This window comes from Osmerus mordax, chromosome 28 (genome assembly GCF_038355195.1).
Source record: "Osmerus mordax isolate fOsmMor3 chromosome 28, fOsmMor3.pri, whole genome shotgun sequence".
Lineage (NCBI taxonomy): Eukaryota > Metazoa > Chordata > Actinopteri > Osmeriformes > Osmeridae > Osmerus > Osmerus mordax.
Genome location: NC_090077.1, coordinates 3,768,820 through 3,783,105, shown reverse-complemented (window position 1 = coordinate 3,783,105; position 14,286 = coordinate 3,768,820). Strand labels below are relative to the sequence as shown.

Here is a 14,286-nt window from a genome sequence, read left to right as displayed (position 1 = left end):
TATATTAATATTCTTTAAAAGTATTCAAATTATGCTTCATGCCACTGAATCGCATTGACTTAAATTCAATTGTAGCATGCAGCAAATACTATGATCCCAAACACACACACACACACACACATCCTACTCTCTCTTTCACTCACATCTAATATGTTGACAACTGCGAGCAAAGGATATCTTAACGCCTATAGAAAGATCCTTAGTGACATGACCAACACTGAGGGAAAAGTAGTGTTTGTGAATAGTCGGAGGGAGATTGCCACATTGCCATTGCCACATAACCACATTCCATTTCAATGCTTACCTGGTGTACCTTCCTGGGGTATACAAATCAAACAATGAGGCCACTGTTTTTGGAATTACATTATCATTACCCTCTTTTCATGGTCTTATAAATCATTTCCCTGTTCTGTACATCATAACCAAATAAAAAAGATAAATGGTGCCTTTTTTGTACATAAAACGTGCACATTGTAAATTCAATATAATCTAAGGGACTTCAAAAATTCTAAGTAATACAGTATATATTTAACGATGGATATGGATGGCTAATTTGTTACTTGGCAGATAAAACATTTCATTGGATGATATTTTTTGCTTTAATTCAATGCTTGTCAATGTATTCAAACACGGGTCAAATTTGACCTGCGAACACCAAAGGTGTTAACACTTTTTGAACACAATAGGAGGGTTAATGTTTAAAGATTCCAATAAATACCACCATGTGCCATATGTGTTTCTTTATAGATTATTTTTCTAAATAACTAAAATGACATGATGCCATACATTTTTACAAATAGCCCATAACACTAATACCACATCAAGGCTTTCACGTGCTTCATTAGAGCCCCACACTTTTAGTTCAATTGGTCCACCATTCCAGCCTAACCATTCTGCATGATTTTTTCTTCACTATTGATTTATTTAGTAAAAAGTAGTTAGTTGAATGTACAACTTCAGATTGCACTGTCAAAACTTGATGTGAATGTTTATAGACTGAAATGCGGATCAGGTCCAACTGCAGAACACAGCTTCCAATAAAGTAATTTTCGTGAACTTCCCGTAGCCTACATCCTCCGGTTCGGCTGGTGGCAGCAAACCGCTCTTAAGCACAGCTGTTCAGACGGTCACGAAGAAATTGGGAATCGCCATTGTTTCTCAGATTTACAGAAGTTTATTTGCACACTGTTACTGTAACCAAGTTAACGTTAGGCTGTGCTGAGTGTGTAGGTATCAGTACTTGTCATGCCCACTGCAGACGCAGTACCATATAACTAAAAGTCATGTGATTATGGACTTACTCATATGACACTTCAACGTCATGTTTTAAATCAGTGGAAGGCTGGCTGGCATAAAATAACATATTTAAAATGGCAAGGCAAATGTTTGGATTCATTGCCTTGCTCTGTCTCTACGCTGTGACACAGGGACTTCCAAGCAGGCATATTCAGGTAGGTGGTTCTCTACGGTACTTTTCTTAATCGAAGTCAGATAATCTTGTGTTTTTGTTTGCCACTGCTGTTGTTGAACATCGTTGGAGCATATTAATGAAAGACATGGGGGCATGTCTTTTGTGTGGTACACAAATTTTACATCTACTAAACCCCAGAACTGGATTCATAAATCACCTCAGCCAAATTGTGTCTACAAGGCCATGTTTAACATGTTCTAACAAATGATAATTTCCCCTTTTTTTGCCTGCTTCCTGCTCAATCCCAGACCAAGCACCATGAACCCAACAAGGATCAACCTCAGTTTAAAGAAAAGTATTTCACTCAAATATTGGACCACTTCAACTTTAACAGCATGGGCAATGGCACCTACGACCAGAGATACCTCATAACAGGTGAAATGTCCTACAAATAACAAACACATTATCATATCAATTCCGATTACAAGTGGATGCCCACTTTTGACTAGACGTGTCTACATAGATCAGTACTGGAAACGAGGCTACGGACCCATCTTTTTCTACACTGGCAACGAGGGAGACATCTGGGAGTTTGCCCTGAACTCTGGCTTCATCACTGAGCTCGCTGCTGACCAGAAGGCCCTGGTCATATTTGCTGAGCACGTAAGAATAAACCTCCATATTGTCACATGTCAATGTTTGTGACCACTACTGGGAGAGGCTCCTGCTCGTGTCACAGAATACCAATGAATCAGGAAGTCACTACCGTTAATACAACCAGCAGTTATACCATGCCTCATAAACATTTTAGACTAACGCTGCATCTTTGACCGTGTAGAGGTACTATGGGAAGTCTCTCCCGTTTGGCCAAGACTCCTTCAGCATTCCAGAGGTGGGCTTGCTGACGGTGGAGCAGGCTCTCGCCGACTTCGCTGTGATGATCACGGCGCTGAAGCCTCAGCTAGGAGCCTCAGAATGCCCCGTCATTGTCTTTGGTGGCAGGTAACAGCTGTCATATGAAACCACACTGCACATAATGTCAGTTGATCTTTCACTGTTTGGAAATGTAACAAAGAAAAGCACTGGATGGCTTAAATTTCCACTTTCCTTTTTGAATTAACCCAGGCTCCAGACGAATTCAAAGCGTTCCTCTGCCGTTTGATAAAATCATAATTATTTGGGCCAAATTCAATTAGAAGGGGAAAAGCTTTCCTACAGGCATCCAATTAATTACAAAATTATTCCCTATCTTTGTTATTCCAGTCGAGCTGTGATAAGGCTTTTTCTATCAAACCAAGGTTGTCTCCTGTCTATCCTACAGCTATGGGGGAATGCTGTCGGTGTACATGAGACTGAGGTATCCAAACATTGTGGCCGGTGCTTTGGCCGCCAGTGCCCCCATACTGTCCACCGCAGGAATGGGAGACTCCAGACAGTTTTTCCAGGATGTTACACACGTATGTTCACAATGACAAATGCATGTGATGTTTTTTGAATCAGAATCGTATTTAGTCACATGATGGTTATACTTGAAAAATGACATTGTATACACAAGTTGAAGTGTTCTGTTTTGACATTGGGTCATTGTTCTTGTTTAGGATTTTGAGAGTTATGCACCCGAGTGCAGGGATGCCGTTAGAGGGGCCTTCCAGAAACTGCAGGATTTATCTGAAGTGGAAGGTAAAGTAAGCAGTAAGCAGGGATGAAATCCATATTTTGAGCATTGTAATAAATCTCTTTGTTTTGGATGCCCTGTTTGTCCTTCTCCAGATTATAGCCGAATCCAGGCTGCCTTTTCACTGTGCAAACCTCCATCTTCCCAGAAGGACATCCACCAGCTGAACGGCCTTCTGAGGAACGCATTCACCCTCATGGCCATGCTGGATTACCCCTACAGCACCCACTTCATGGGGAACATGCCTGCCAACCCTGTCAAAGTACTGCTTCTCTGCTCCGCTCTCCTCAGTTTAGAATGTAGTTCGATCCTAGATCTTATCGATTTGAGGAAAAACGGAATGGATGGATCATGTGTGTTTGCAGGTGGGCTGTGATATCATGCTGAGCGGAGCTGATTTACTGCAAGCCCTCAGAGACACTGCAGGTACTTAACGAATTCTTAGGTTCCTAACAAGGTAGCTGACCGGGTTATTTTCTGGTGCACGTTATGCCAGCATACACCAGAGGGCGCTCTTTCAAAATACATAAACAACTCCCAAGGGAAAGAGTCCACGCTCACGGTGGATTTGATGCCCGCTATGGCAACCAGTCACACATTTCCACATGAAGTATCATGCTGCAAGCTGCTGTAACAGTGTAAACAGCCTGCTATTGGTGTTGATTCCCCCCCCAGGCATCGTGTATAACTCTACAGGGATTCTGAAGTGCTTTGACCTCTACAGCCTGTATGTGGAGTGTGCTGATCCAACCGGCTGTGGCCTGGGCTTCAACAGCCTGGCCTGGGACTACCAGGTGCAGAACAACTTCCCTACACTTGTTTTCTCTCACTGTCCAGTACTGTAGCTATGGTCAGGTCAGGAAGCGTGGTGTTTGTTGTGACGTAAGAGGGACACGACCGACTCTTTTATCCCCCATCAGGCCTGCACTGAGATTGAGCTGTGCTTCGAGAGCAACAACGTCACTGACATGTTCCCACCCATGCCCTTCACGGAGGCGCACAGGGAGCAGTACTGCTCCAAGCGCTGGGGGGTTATTCCTCGCCCCGGCTGGCTCAAGACCCAGTTCTGGGGGAGCGGTAAGCTTAGGACTCGGGCGTCTGATTATCTGTCCATCCACTTAGTTCCGGAGGGATTGTGTTCTCACCATCTGATAAGGCTCGCCACCATAGCCCATTCTCCTTGTATCGGTAGTGACGGCTTTACGGAACGTCCTCGAGTCTGATTCGCTCGTCTCGTCCCCTTGCAGCTCTGTCCTCGGCCAGCAACATCATCTTCTCCAACGGTGACCTCGATCCCTGGGCCAACGGAGGAGTAAGATCAACACGCAGCCTGAGCTAATACGGCCTCAGAGAAGCATGGCGGCCCGTGATTGTGTTCGTGCGCACGTTTGTATTTACATGCACGTTCTGTGTCCTAGGTGAGGAAGTCCTTGAGCTCATCGCTGGTAGCCATCAACATATCCGAGGGAGCTCACCATCTAGACCTGAGGTAAAGGCACTCGATTCATGCAGTATAGACACAGCTAGGTGTTTGTAGTGTGACACTATGATGACACCACAGTGACAATTCTATGTTGTTACTGTTTTAACAGAAGTTCCAATGACGCTGACCCTCTGTCAGTGATTACCGCTAGGAAGACAGAGGCAGATACCATCTCTCAGTGGGTGAAGATGGAGAGACGTAGATCAAAGTGAAACCCCATCTTGAATTTTAATGATCATCACAACAGTTGTGAAATGTTGTTCAATAAAGTATTTTATTAATCTCCACATTTTTACAAAATTAAAGCAGATCTGTTTCCAGACATTTCTTGTAAACGTGACATCGACAATACATAATGTATTTTCATGATTGGATGTTTGTAGACTTAGAACCAAACATTGGTTCCATTAGCCAAAGCCCTTGGTTTAACAACTGCATGACCTTGACAAAAATCATGGTATAGTTTTATTCTTTAAGACTTTTAATGATGCTGCTCTGATAAATTCTAAATATAAAGGCTCATTGATCTGGACCTTGGAAATTGAGGTCCAGATCAACTCAAGGGTAAAATGTTCCCATCAAATGATTTCATTCTACTGTCACCAAAACCATAAGGTGCTCCACAAATTCATTTTTAATTAACTTACTTTATACCATGGTTAGAGAGCTACACAACTGCAGATTAATCGTTTTATAATACATGGCTTTGAGAAATGGCTTGATTTTAATTGAAAATTGATTCCGTCTAATAATAATCAGCATTTCTTTGGTTTAGGAGCCATGCTGAACATCATGTGAACTTTGAATTGGAGATCAGTGGTTACAATTCAAATTAAACAGCAGAATAAGAAAAAAAAGCCCTTATGACACTATACTGGGTATTCTACATATACTGGGAAAGGAAAACCCAATGATTGCTCTGAGGTGCTGCTTAAAAATATAAATCTTGTCACATTATCTCATTGTGGATATATAAATGCACACGTTTGAACAATAAATCACACCGACCAATACAAAGGTCAATAACAAAACGTCAATGTACGAATGACATGTCAAAGAATATTGTGACGGACAGTCGACAAACAGGAGTCCGACAGTAACAATTCCTAATGTTGCCTAGGGCAACACTGAAGGCACGTGTGACACATCATCTACAGGGAGGTCTCACCTTCAAACTCAAAAAAGTGAACACATTCAGCACAAAGAGGATGGCAAGTATTCGTTCTCAAAGACAACAATAACAACCACATCTGGGAGGAATAAACATCTGAACATTCAGCTAAATACAGGAATGACCGTGAAGTCAGAGCTGCAACAGATTTAACTAGTGCTACAACTACTCCCGTTTCTGGGGCAAAATTATCAATATATAATATATCCCACCAAACACTACAAATCAACTCCAATTATATTAATTTAAATGTAATCGCTAATATCTATCTGTATAGGTGAACACAACTATCCTTATAACTCTGATACACCACGACAAACTAAACAACATTCAATAAAAATCTCTAGCAGCTGGTCAGTCAAATTGAACATCAAGGAAAATTAGATATCGTGTTCCTGCAATCACCGTACACAAAACGCTTCACAGTATGTAAGTTAATCTGTCCACGACGGGCAGAAAAGAAGTGATTTTCAATCTCCACATACTATTCTGAGTAGGACGACACCAGGGGACGCAAGAAGTTTGAGCACACGGGCATCATTTTCTGTCCCCGGGTGCCCAGGGTGGATTTGGACGTCACTTCTTTGGGTGCCAGTTAGCGCCTCCACCTCCTCGCCGTCTGCTGTTTCACATAAAGACACAGCTTGGATTTAAGGCGCTCTGAGGCTCAGCTCATTGGCTGCTGGAGAAATGTGGAGTAATTAACCCAGCTGGGCCGAGGACACAGCCAGGTCGGTACACATTCTTTCTCACACTCTCCACAGTAAACAGTTTGTCGTTATCAGAAGTGGCAGGTCCGTCCTCAGACAGTAGACAAATTCAATAAATAGCGAGGCTGGGCCTCAATCATTTCTCCATGGCTATTGTTACAATCAGTTGAAATCAAAACAATGAATTCCGGCTTTAGGTAGAGGCATTTTTTTGTTGCTGACGACGAGTTGGTAGAAGCATAAGTAACTTGTTCTTCAGTCACTGAGTTGTAGAAAAGAAATAAAGAGATATCTTGGTGTTAGCCAAGCCCTGAGCTGTGTGTGTCCATTGTTGCCTTCTGGGTGCTACTCAGCTGCAGCCCATATAGGCAGGGGGTGGGCCTCTGTGTTGAACACGTATTGGTCCAGGCTGAGGAGGTTCGGGTCGTCTGAGAACAGCAGGTAGAAGTACTTGAGGGTCTCCCCTAGGAAGAAGCTCTCCATCTTGTCCCGGGGACTGGTGTAGTCTGGGTCGCGGACGTTGTTGATGGACGTGTAGCCACCCGTGGACACCTGGAGACACACAGAGCACAGTGAGGATTTGATCTCGCTCCATTTGAAAGGAAAACCCTTTGAAACGCTTTGAGTCCCGCTGTGAGATGTGTACCTTGGTGTACTTGTTGAAGCTCTGCAGAATCTCCCATCCCCAGTCCCTGTACTTCTTGTCCTTCGTGAACCTGTACAGGTAGAACAGGCTCTCCACCGTCTCGGGGCGAAGGAGATTGTGTCTGTCGGCAAGCTGAGAAGACAATCACACAGAGACATCAAACAACCATGTAAGTATCAGATTCCCCTAGCAGTGATGGATGATGTATTTACTGGAGGTTGTGGCAGAGTTTCCACTGTGTTTCCACAGTCCCCTACCCACCTTCACGTCCACATCCCGGATGCTGCCTTCGTGCATGTTGAAGTGGACGATCTCTGGGCTCAGGCCTGTCTCCATCTGGGCGTACATCTGGTAGCAGGTCTCCATCAGCTGCTTGGCTAGCTCCATGTGGTCCGCAGGCAGGCCGTGGTGGGCCCCCAGGGCCAGGGTCCCAGGCAGGAAGCACACCAGGTGGTCCTAACATGCACACGCACAGAAGAGGTACCACTTCACTAAATGGAGAAGTGTTACTAACCACTACAGAAACAATAGCTCAATGAGGTATGGAGGCAAGCCTAAATATACATACATTTGTTTTGTTTTCTTCTAGAAATGCGAGTCAGGTGGGTCACATCTGACTTTGTGCACTGACCATTTTGGGGCTGAACTGTCCATGAGACAGCTCTCCTACAAACGTAAGGCCCTTAGGAGAGGACTTTTGCAGCAAGTTCTTCTTCACGCCCTCCATAGCCTGCAGGTAGTCCTCCAGAAGTCTGACAAGTACACACACACACATCAGGCCTCAGTAGGTCCAACAACATCTCAAATCTAAACACTAGACCGAGTCCCAAAGGGAACAGTGCATGCATGTTCATCTGTGACTAATGGGGTCTGAATTACTGCAGGTATTGTCACACAGAATCTAGCGTCACGGGCAGACTGAGCCAGGACAACGTGGAAACACCATATCAACAGAGAGCCCCCTCCACCAAGCAGTGCATGGCTCCACTCCGAAAGCACTGCACTGAGTCCAATGAATGTTTCATGAGGGGGATCTCCGGGGACCTCATTGTGCATGCGGTTAAACAAATATCACCAGACACGAGGCATGAATATTTCAGCCTTGCGACAGTCCCGATACTCGGTAGTCTGTTAACGCCACACGGCTCGGAAGAGCCGAGCAGGAAACGAGTGGAGGAGGCACCGTGAGAGCGCCACATAAGCACTGCCGCGGCCGTCAGGCCAGGGTAGAGCTCAGAGCAGATCAAACCTTCGAGCTGTCAGTTATGACAGGCTCTGAAGATTCCTCTGCCTGGCTCTGGCACTTAGCAGCAAGTCTGGACAGTTAAGGGGGGGCTACCCCAAGCATAATCCTGACAGGGAGAATGAGCGTCAACGCCGCATCTGCGACAGCTCCAGACAGGAAGGACGGGAGTCTACTTAGGAGAGGAAACCAGACTGACTCGGGCTCCTTCTTGCCTCCCTGGATCCACTGCTTGAGCAGGTACTCGTAGTAGCTGTCGGCGCGCGCGCCCAGCGTGAACACGCCCTGGTGGGTGAACTGGCCGCTGTTGGTGTTGATGAACATGGGCACCAGGCCGTCCTGCTTGCCCTCCAGCTTGTGCACCTGCTTCATGACCTCGCTCACGGCAGCCTGGAGGAGACCCAAGGGAATGCAGTCAGAACAGACTCTCGCTACAATTCGATTCTTTTCAAAACCCCCTCCCAATGAAACCTCTCAACGCCCGTAAAATAGAGAGTCACATCTCATCTGCACAGTGCAGCACCCCTGTTTGTGATGTTCCTGTTCCTGTTCTACACCTGCTGACCAGGTTCCGGGGTGTGTGTGTGTTTGTGTTTGTGTGTGGGCTGGAGGAGTGTTGCAGGGGCTCACCTGGTAGCGGTCGTCCTCGGTGAGGCGGCTCAGCTCTCTGAACTCCAGCTGGATGCTGGTGACCTCGGCCACCGTGCTGTCGGACGTCCACCGAGGCGGGTGGGCCGTGCCCTTCCCGATGTTCACGTCCGAGTAGGGGATCTTCGACGGCGTGCTGAAGGCCGGCATCAACCTCGAACCGATATCTTTCTGCGGGGGGGGGGAACAGAAGCGACTCGTGAGGGGGCCCGCGTGAGTTTGTTTTCCTGTACTCGACCTACTCTGTCTGGTAAAAAAAAAAAAACTGCTTTTGATGAATGAACCCATACGAGCGGCAGGCAGCAGGCCATGAAAGAGGCTTGGAGAGGCAGAAGGAGAGGGGGCGGGAGCACCCCGAGGCCCTGTCTTCCCCAGCCAACTGTGAGGGTGCGCGGGGGGACTCACAGCCTTGTCCAGGAACACAGCCTCCCCTGTCAGATGGTACGTGCTCAGCAGGCCACCCAGGATGCGGATGGTGCTCTCAAACAGGTTCACGTCCACGTTCTTGTTGAAGGACAGCTCTGTGCTCACCCAGGTCTTGGCCTCCTCAAACTCTGCTCAGGAAAAAGAGCCCAAGGCATCGTTTAAAGTCAACCTGCTCCATCTGCGATGCAGGGGGGGGGGGGGGGTACCGAATGAAGACGAGGGAGTTTGTTTACCTTCTTTCAGTCCAAGGATCCACATGGTGTCCAGGGCGTCAATCAGCGTCAAGCCCAGGCCAAACCATTCTCCGTAGGACTTGGAGATAGGCCTCAGCTCGTCGTGGCCCCAGGCAAATTCTTTGTAACCCTTCCAGGCATGTCTGAAAGCCTCTTTTACGGCCTCCAGCCTACTGGCTGATGACACACATAATCAAAGCCAAGATCATGAATTACGAGTCTACAGAATGAACACGCGAAGGAGCTTGCTATATTTCAACTGAGCTGTGAAAGTGCCCTCTATGAAGTAGCGGTATGACTCATGCGGGAAACTACATCCTCGTCACGGATCGTTGGTCATACAGTAAGAGCTGGGAGCTAGCACTGACCTGTCTCTTGAGATAAACGGTCCTCTTCATCAGCGGGGGAGTCACCCCTATTCTCTGCGACTTTTCCTGGGTCCTCAGCATCTGCCACAGCCCCCCGCCAACTAAACACACAAGATGTAACCAGGTTAGAGGACCATACCGACTGGTGTTCGGTTTCGTGACTTCTCGTTACTCTGTGCCGAGGAGAGAAAAGTCTTACTTCTCCCCCTTTTCTTCTCCCTTCTCCACCTTTCCTTCTCCCTTCACAACATCAAGTCCCCGGTGCACCTCTGCCTGCGTGTCGGAGCCATTCCCCTTCTTCTGCAGCCGGTGCTGCAGGACTGGTGGCCCACGCTTGCGAGCGAGTCTTTTCTGCTTCTGAGGAAAGAGACGACAACATGAAACCAAGGTGACACCACATTCCCTGTTTTTGGGCAGTCCACTGACTTTGATGGAGTGATGTGTGACCACTGTTTAGGGGAACGTTCCGGACCAACCTCTGAGGACGTCTCGAGCTGGGGAGGTCTCTCCTGTTTCCCGGGCTCTGCTAGAACCTTCGGAACGAGAGGCTTCAGCCCAAGGTCTCCTTCCTTGTCTTCTACTTTCTCCACATCTACAACATTAAGGCCTTAGCAGACGAGGGAGAGGGGTGAGTCTCAACCAATACACAATCACCACTCGTTCATCATGACGTTGAGGTTCGGCTGGTCTTACCTTGGAGCTGGTCCGTGACAGCTGGGTAAGTGGACAGCCAACAGACTAGCAGCAGAACCAAGGCAAACAGGATGAGACTGCGCTGCAACCTGGACAGCTGCTTCCATTTCTGAGCAGTTAGAAGAGACACTTTCAGTTTTCAGAGACAATTCAACGAAAGAGATGGACTGCAAGTAATCAGTGCCCTCGAATCCAACACTTTCTTACCCTCCAGCATGATTGCCTTCGCCACTGCTTGCTGTTGTTATAATTGACGCTTCCTGATGCTTCAGTGAGGGTTAAAGATACAAAGTCCTTCCGAGATGGTGGATGCATGTCTCCAGCTCACCCCAAAACGAAGTCATAGACACGGTGCTGAACGGGAAAGAGGGAAATTGCATTGCAAACGAACGATTTGTGAGATACTGGTCCCTGATTATTTTTTACTACAAGAGAATGAACTGCAGAAATGTGTATTTATGAAAAGTGTAAAACCAATGTTATTTGGACGCATGCAATAAGTATGCTGGTGAAAAATGTTAGCTACAATAAATAACCGCTGAACCTCGCATGTTCGTAAATGTAAAACGTGTATTTCACATTGATGTTAAGCTTTCTAGCATTTTGAAGGCTGTCTCGTAGCATAACAGTATTCTCGTTACATTACAAGTCATTTCATGGCGCAACAGCTGATACAATGTGAAACATTGTGATCATGATCACAATGCGAAAACATATCAAACAAAACTTAAATACGATCTGCTTTGGAAAACACTAAAAATTGTTAGATCTATATCCAAAAACAATATTGACTCTTACCTTTGTATGATAGCCTACAACGTTTCGTCTGTTTTCGGACTTCCTGATTCAATAGCGTACGCGTTGGAGCGAGGCTAGACCAATCCACAAGCGACTAAAGACCGAGGCATTACGTGAGGCCTGGTAGCGTAGCCTACTCTAATAAAAAAATAACTGGTACCAGTCCCCAGGCAGAAATGTTACTTTAAACGACAAAAAAATAGCACGGGATATTTCGATTCATGTGATGGTAGACCAATTATGAAAAGATATGTGACGTGTAATTCGTGCTCAGTGTCACACTGTAGTCTACACCAGGAACAAGGAACAACATTTATCAACAGTGTCACTGATACACTATAGTGGTCTATGGCAATCCGTTTTAACATGTAGCCTAATCGTCAAAACATACTAGTAACTATTTTTAGATACTAGTACCTATTTATTTGTTACTAATAAGCTTATATTCGAATAGTTTTATATTCTATTTCGGGTTTACTAATAATTTGATGCAAGTACTTATTACTTAGCCTATAATTGGGTGTGCTGGCTCTCACATATCTCACATCTTATTTATTATTATAGACTCTGCACACTGCTGCATTTTTAAGATATTGACTCCGTTCAAATATAAATGTATTGTAGGCTTAACAGCTGTTTACAGCTGTAAAACACATCTTTTATATGCTTTTCATGCTGTAAAATCAATAGAGGTATATTGAATTGCATATATATGTTTTACATTTTTAAAACCTTCATCAGTTTCTATGAAACTGAGTTAGTTTCATATTCGACATTCGTCTCACATTCGGAAGACGCTACTTTGCAGCGTCGCGTTAGGGACCGGGTGAAAACTACCCATACAATTTTGAAAAATTATTACTTTTATAATATCTTTAAATATTAAACCTCAAACTGACACCAGAGTATTCTAACAATGTCTGGTATACTTCCACAGACTTTACTTTTTCAATTACGTTTCAAACAAAATCATAGAAAATCGCTAATCTCTGAAAATATCTTAATCCTCACTAATTTAATAACTTTTTCAAACTTGTGTCAAAAAATCTTAAATACACACCAGATTATTCTAATAATGTCTGGCCTACTTCCACACCCTTTACTTTTTCAATTCCGTTTTTGAAAAAATGATAGAAAATCGCTAATCTCTGAAAACAGCATAAAATCCTCGCTAATGTCAATAACTTTTTCAAATGTGTCAAAGTAGGCAACCCATTATTAGAATACAATAATCTGTTGTATATTTGAGATTTATTGACACAAGTATGAAAAAGGTATTAAGATTAGCAAGAATTTCATGCTATTTTCAGAGATAAGCGATTTTCTTTCTTTTTTGTCATGTGACCTATAATCATCAAATTACTTTTAGGGTGCCTACGCTTACACGTTGTACAGCCTTTAGTTTCTTCATTTTCACCTCACCCTATTTTCAGTGAATTTCTGAAAGTTTGAAACTTCAATAACCTTTTTGTCATATGACTTATAATCTTCAAATTAATTTGAATGTTCACTGACTAAGCTTACATGTTGCACACCCTTTGCTTTCTTCATTTTCACTTCACACAAATTTAGATGAATTTTTGAAAATTTGAAAATTCAATAGCTTTTTTGTCATGCGACCTATAATCCTCAAATTACTTTGAGGGTGTTCACTGACTATGCTTACATGTTGCACGGCTTTCAGTTTCTTCATTTTCACCTCACACTATTTTAGATGAATTTTTGAAAGTTTGAAACTTCAATAGCTTTTTTGTCATGTGACCTATAATCCTCAAATTACTTTAGGGTGTTCACTGCCTATGCTTACATCTTGAACAGCCTTTAGTTTCTTCATTTTCACCTCACACTATTTTAGATGAATTTTTGAAAATTTGAAAATTCAATAGCTTTTTTGTCATGTGACCTATAATCCTCAAATTACTTTTAGGGTGTTCACTGCCTATGCTTACATCTTGAACAGCCTTTAGTTTCTTCATTTTCACCTCACACTATTTTAGATGAATTTTTGAAAGTTTGAAACTTCAATAGCTTTTTGGTCATGTGACCTATAATCCTCAAATTACTTTGAGGGTGTTCACTGACTATGCTTACATGTTGCACGGCCTTTAGTTTCTTCATTTCCACCTCACATAAATTTAGATGAATTTTTGAAAATTTGAAAATTCAATAGCTTTTTTGTCATGTGACCTATAATCCTCAAATAACTTTTACGGTGTTCACTGCCTATGCTTACATCTTGAACAGCCTTTAGTTTCTTCATGTCCACCTCACACAAATTTAGATGAATTTTTGAAAATTTGAAAATTCAATAGCTTTTTTGTCATGTGACCTATAATCCTCAAATTACTTTGAGGGTGTTCACTGACTATGCTTACATGTTGCACGGCTTTCAGTCTCTTCATTTTTACCTCACACTATTTTAGATGAATTTTTGAAAATTTGAAAATTCAATAGCTTTTTTGTCATGTGACCTATAATCCTCAAATTACTTTTAGGGTGTTCACTGCCTATGCTTACATCTTGAACAGACTTTAGTTTCTTCATTTTCACCTCACACTATTTTAGATGAATTTTTGAAAGTTTGAAACTTCAATAGCTTTTTGGTCATGTGACCTATAATCCTCAAATTACTTTGAGGGTGTTCACTGACTATGCTTACATGTTGCACGGCCTTTAGTTTCTTCATTTCCACCTCACACAAATTTAGATGAATTTTTGAAAATTTGAAAATTCAATAGTTTTTTCGTCATGTGACCTATAATCCTCAAATTACTTTTAGGG

The 14,286-nt window shown here is 43.8% G+C and overlaps 2 protein-coding genes across 2 annotated transcripts; one reads left to right on the top strand and one right to left on the bottom strand.

Annotated features, from left to right (window-relative positions):
- Positions 1 to 1,148: 1,148 nt before the first annotated feature.
- Positions 1,149 to 4,874, top strand: dpp7 (dipeptidyl-peptidase 7). Its single transcript, XM_067231164.1, has 13 exons — positions 1,149 to 1,451; positions 1,720 to 1,846; positions 1,935 to 2,074; positions 2,250 to 2,413; positions 2,733 to 2,868; positions 3,010 to 3,091; positions 3,182 to 3,348; positions 3,452 to 3,512; positions 3,762 to 3,880; positions 4,007 to 4,163; positions 4,334 to 4,398; positions 4,505 to 4,575; positions 4,679 to 4,874. Exons 1-13 carry the CDS (start codon positions 1,371 to 1,373, stop codon positions 4,779 to 4,781), a joined length of 1,473 nt encoding a protein of 490 aa, XP_067087265.1. The 5' UTR covers positions 1,149 to 1,370; the 3' UTR covers positions 4,782 to 4,874.
- Positions 4,823 to 11,807, bottom strand: man1b1b (mannosidase, alpha, class 1B, member 1b). Its single transcript, XM_067231163.1, has 14 exons — positions 11,506 to 11,807; positions 10,915 to 11,061; positions 10,708 to 10,816; positions 10,491 to 10,621; positions 10,214 to 10,371; positions 10,015 to 10,115; positions 9,647 to 9,823; positions 9,393 to 9,541; positions 8,970 to 9,158; positions 8,539 to 8,729; positions 7,728 to 7,848; positions 7,358 to 7,552; positions 7,097 to 7,228; positions 4,823 to 7,002 (listed from the first exon to the last, which is right to left on the bottom strand). Exons 2-14 carry the CDS (start codon positions 11,020 to 11,022, stop codon positions 6,796 to 6,798), a joined length of 1,968 nt encoding a protein of 655 aa, XP_067087264.1. The 5' UTR covers positions 11,023 to 11,061; positions 11,506 to 11,807; the 3' UTR covers positions 4,823 to 6,795.
- Positions 11,808 to 14,286: the final 2,479 nt, after the last annotated feature.

Excerpts from the sequence above, each read along its gene's own strand:
- dpp7 (XM_067231164.1), top strand. The coding sequence starts at position 1,371 with ATGGCAAGGCAAATGTTTGGATTCATTGCCTTGCTCTGTCTCTACGCT. Across the intron at positions 3,092-3,181 it reads GGATTTATCTGAAGTGGAAG|ATTATAGCCGAATCCAGGCT; the intron begins GTAAAGTAAGCA and ends GTCCTTCTCCAG. Across the intron at positions 3,881-4,006 it reads GCCTGGCCTGGGACTACCAG|GCCTGCACTGAGATTGAGCT; the intron begins GTGCAGAACAAC and ends ATCCCCCATCAG.
- man1b1b (XM_067231163.1), bottom strand. The coding sequence starts at position 11,022 with ATGCATCCACCATCTCGGAAGGACTTTGTATCTTTAACCCTCACTGAA. Across the intron at positions 10,817-10,914 it reads GAAGGCAATCATGCTGGAGG|AAATGGAAGCAGCTGTCCAG; the intron begins GTAAGAAAGTGT and ends CTAACTGCTCAG. Across the intron at positions 10,622-10,707 it reads TGTCACGGACCAGCTCCAAG|GCCTTAATGTTGTAGATGTG; the intron begins GTAAGACCAGCC and ends TCGTCTGCTAAG.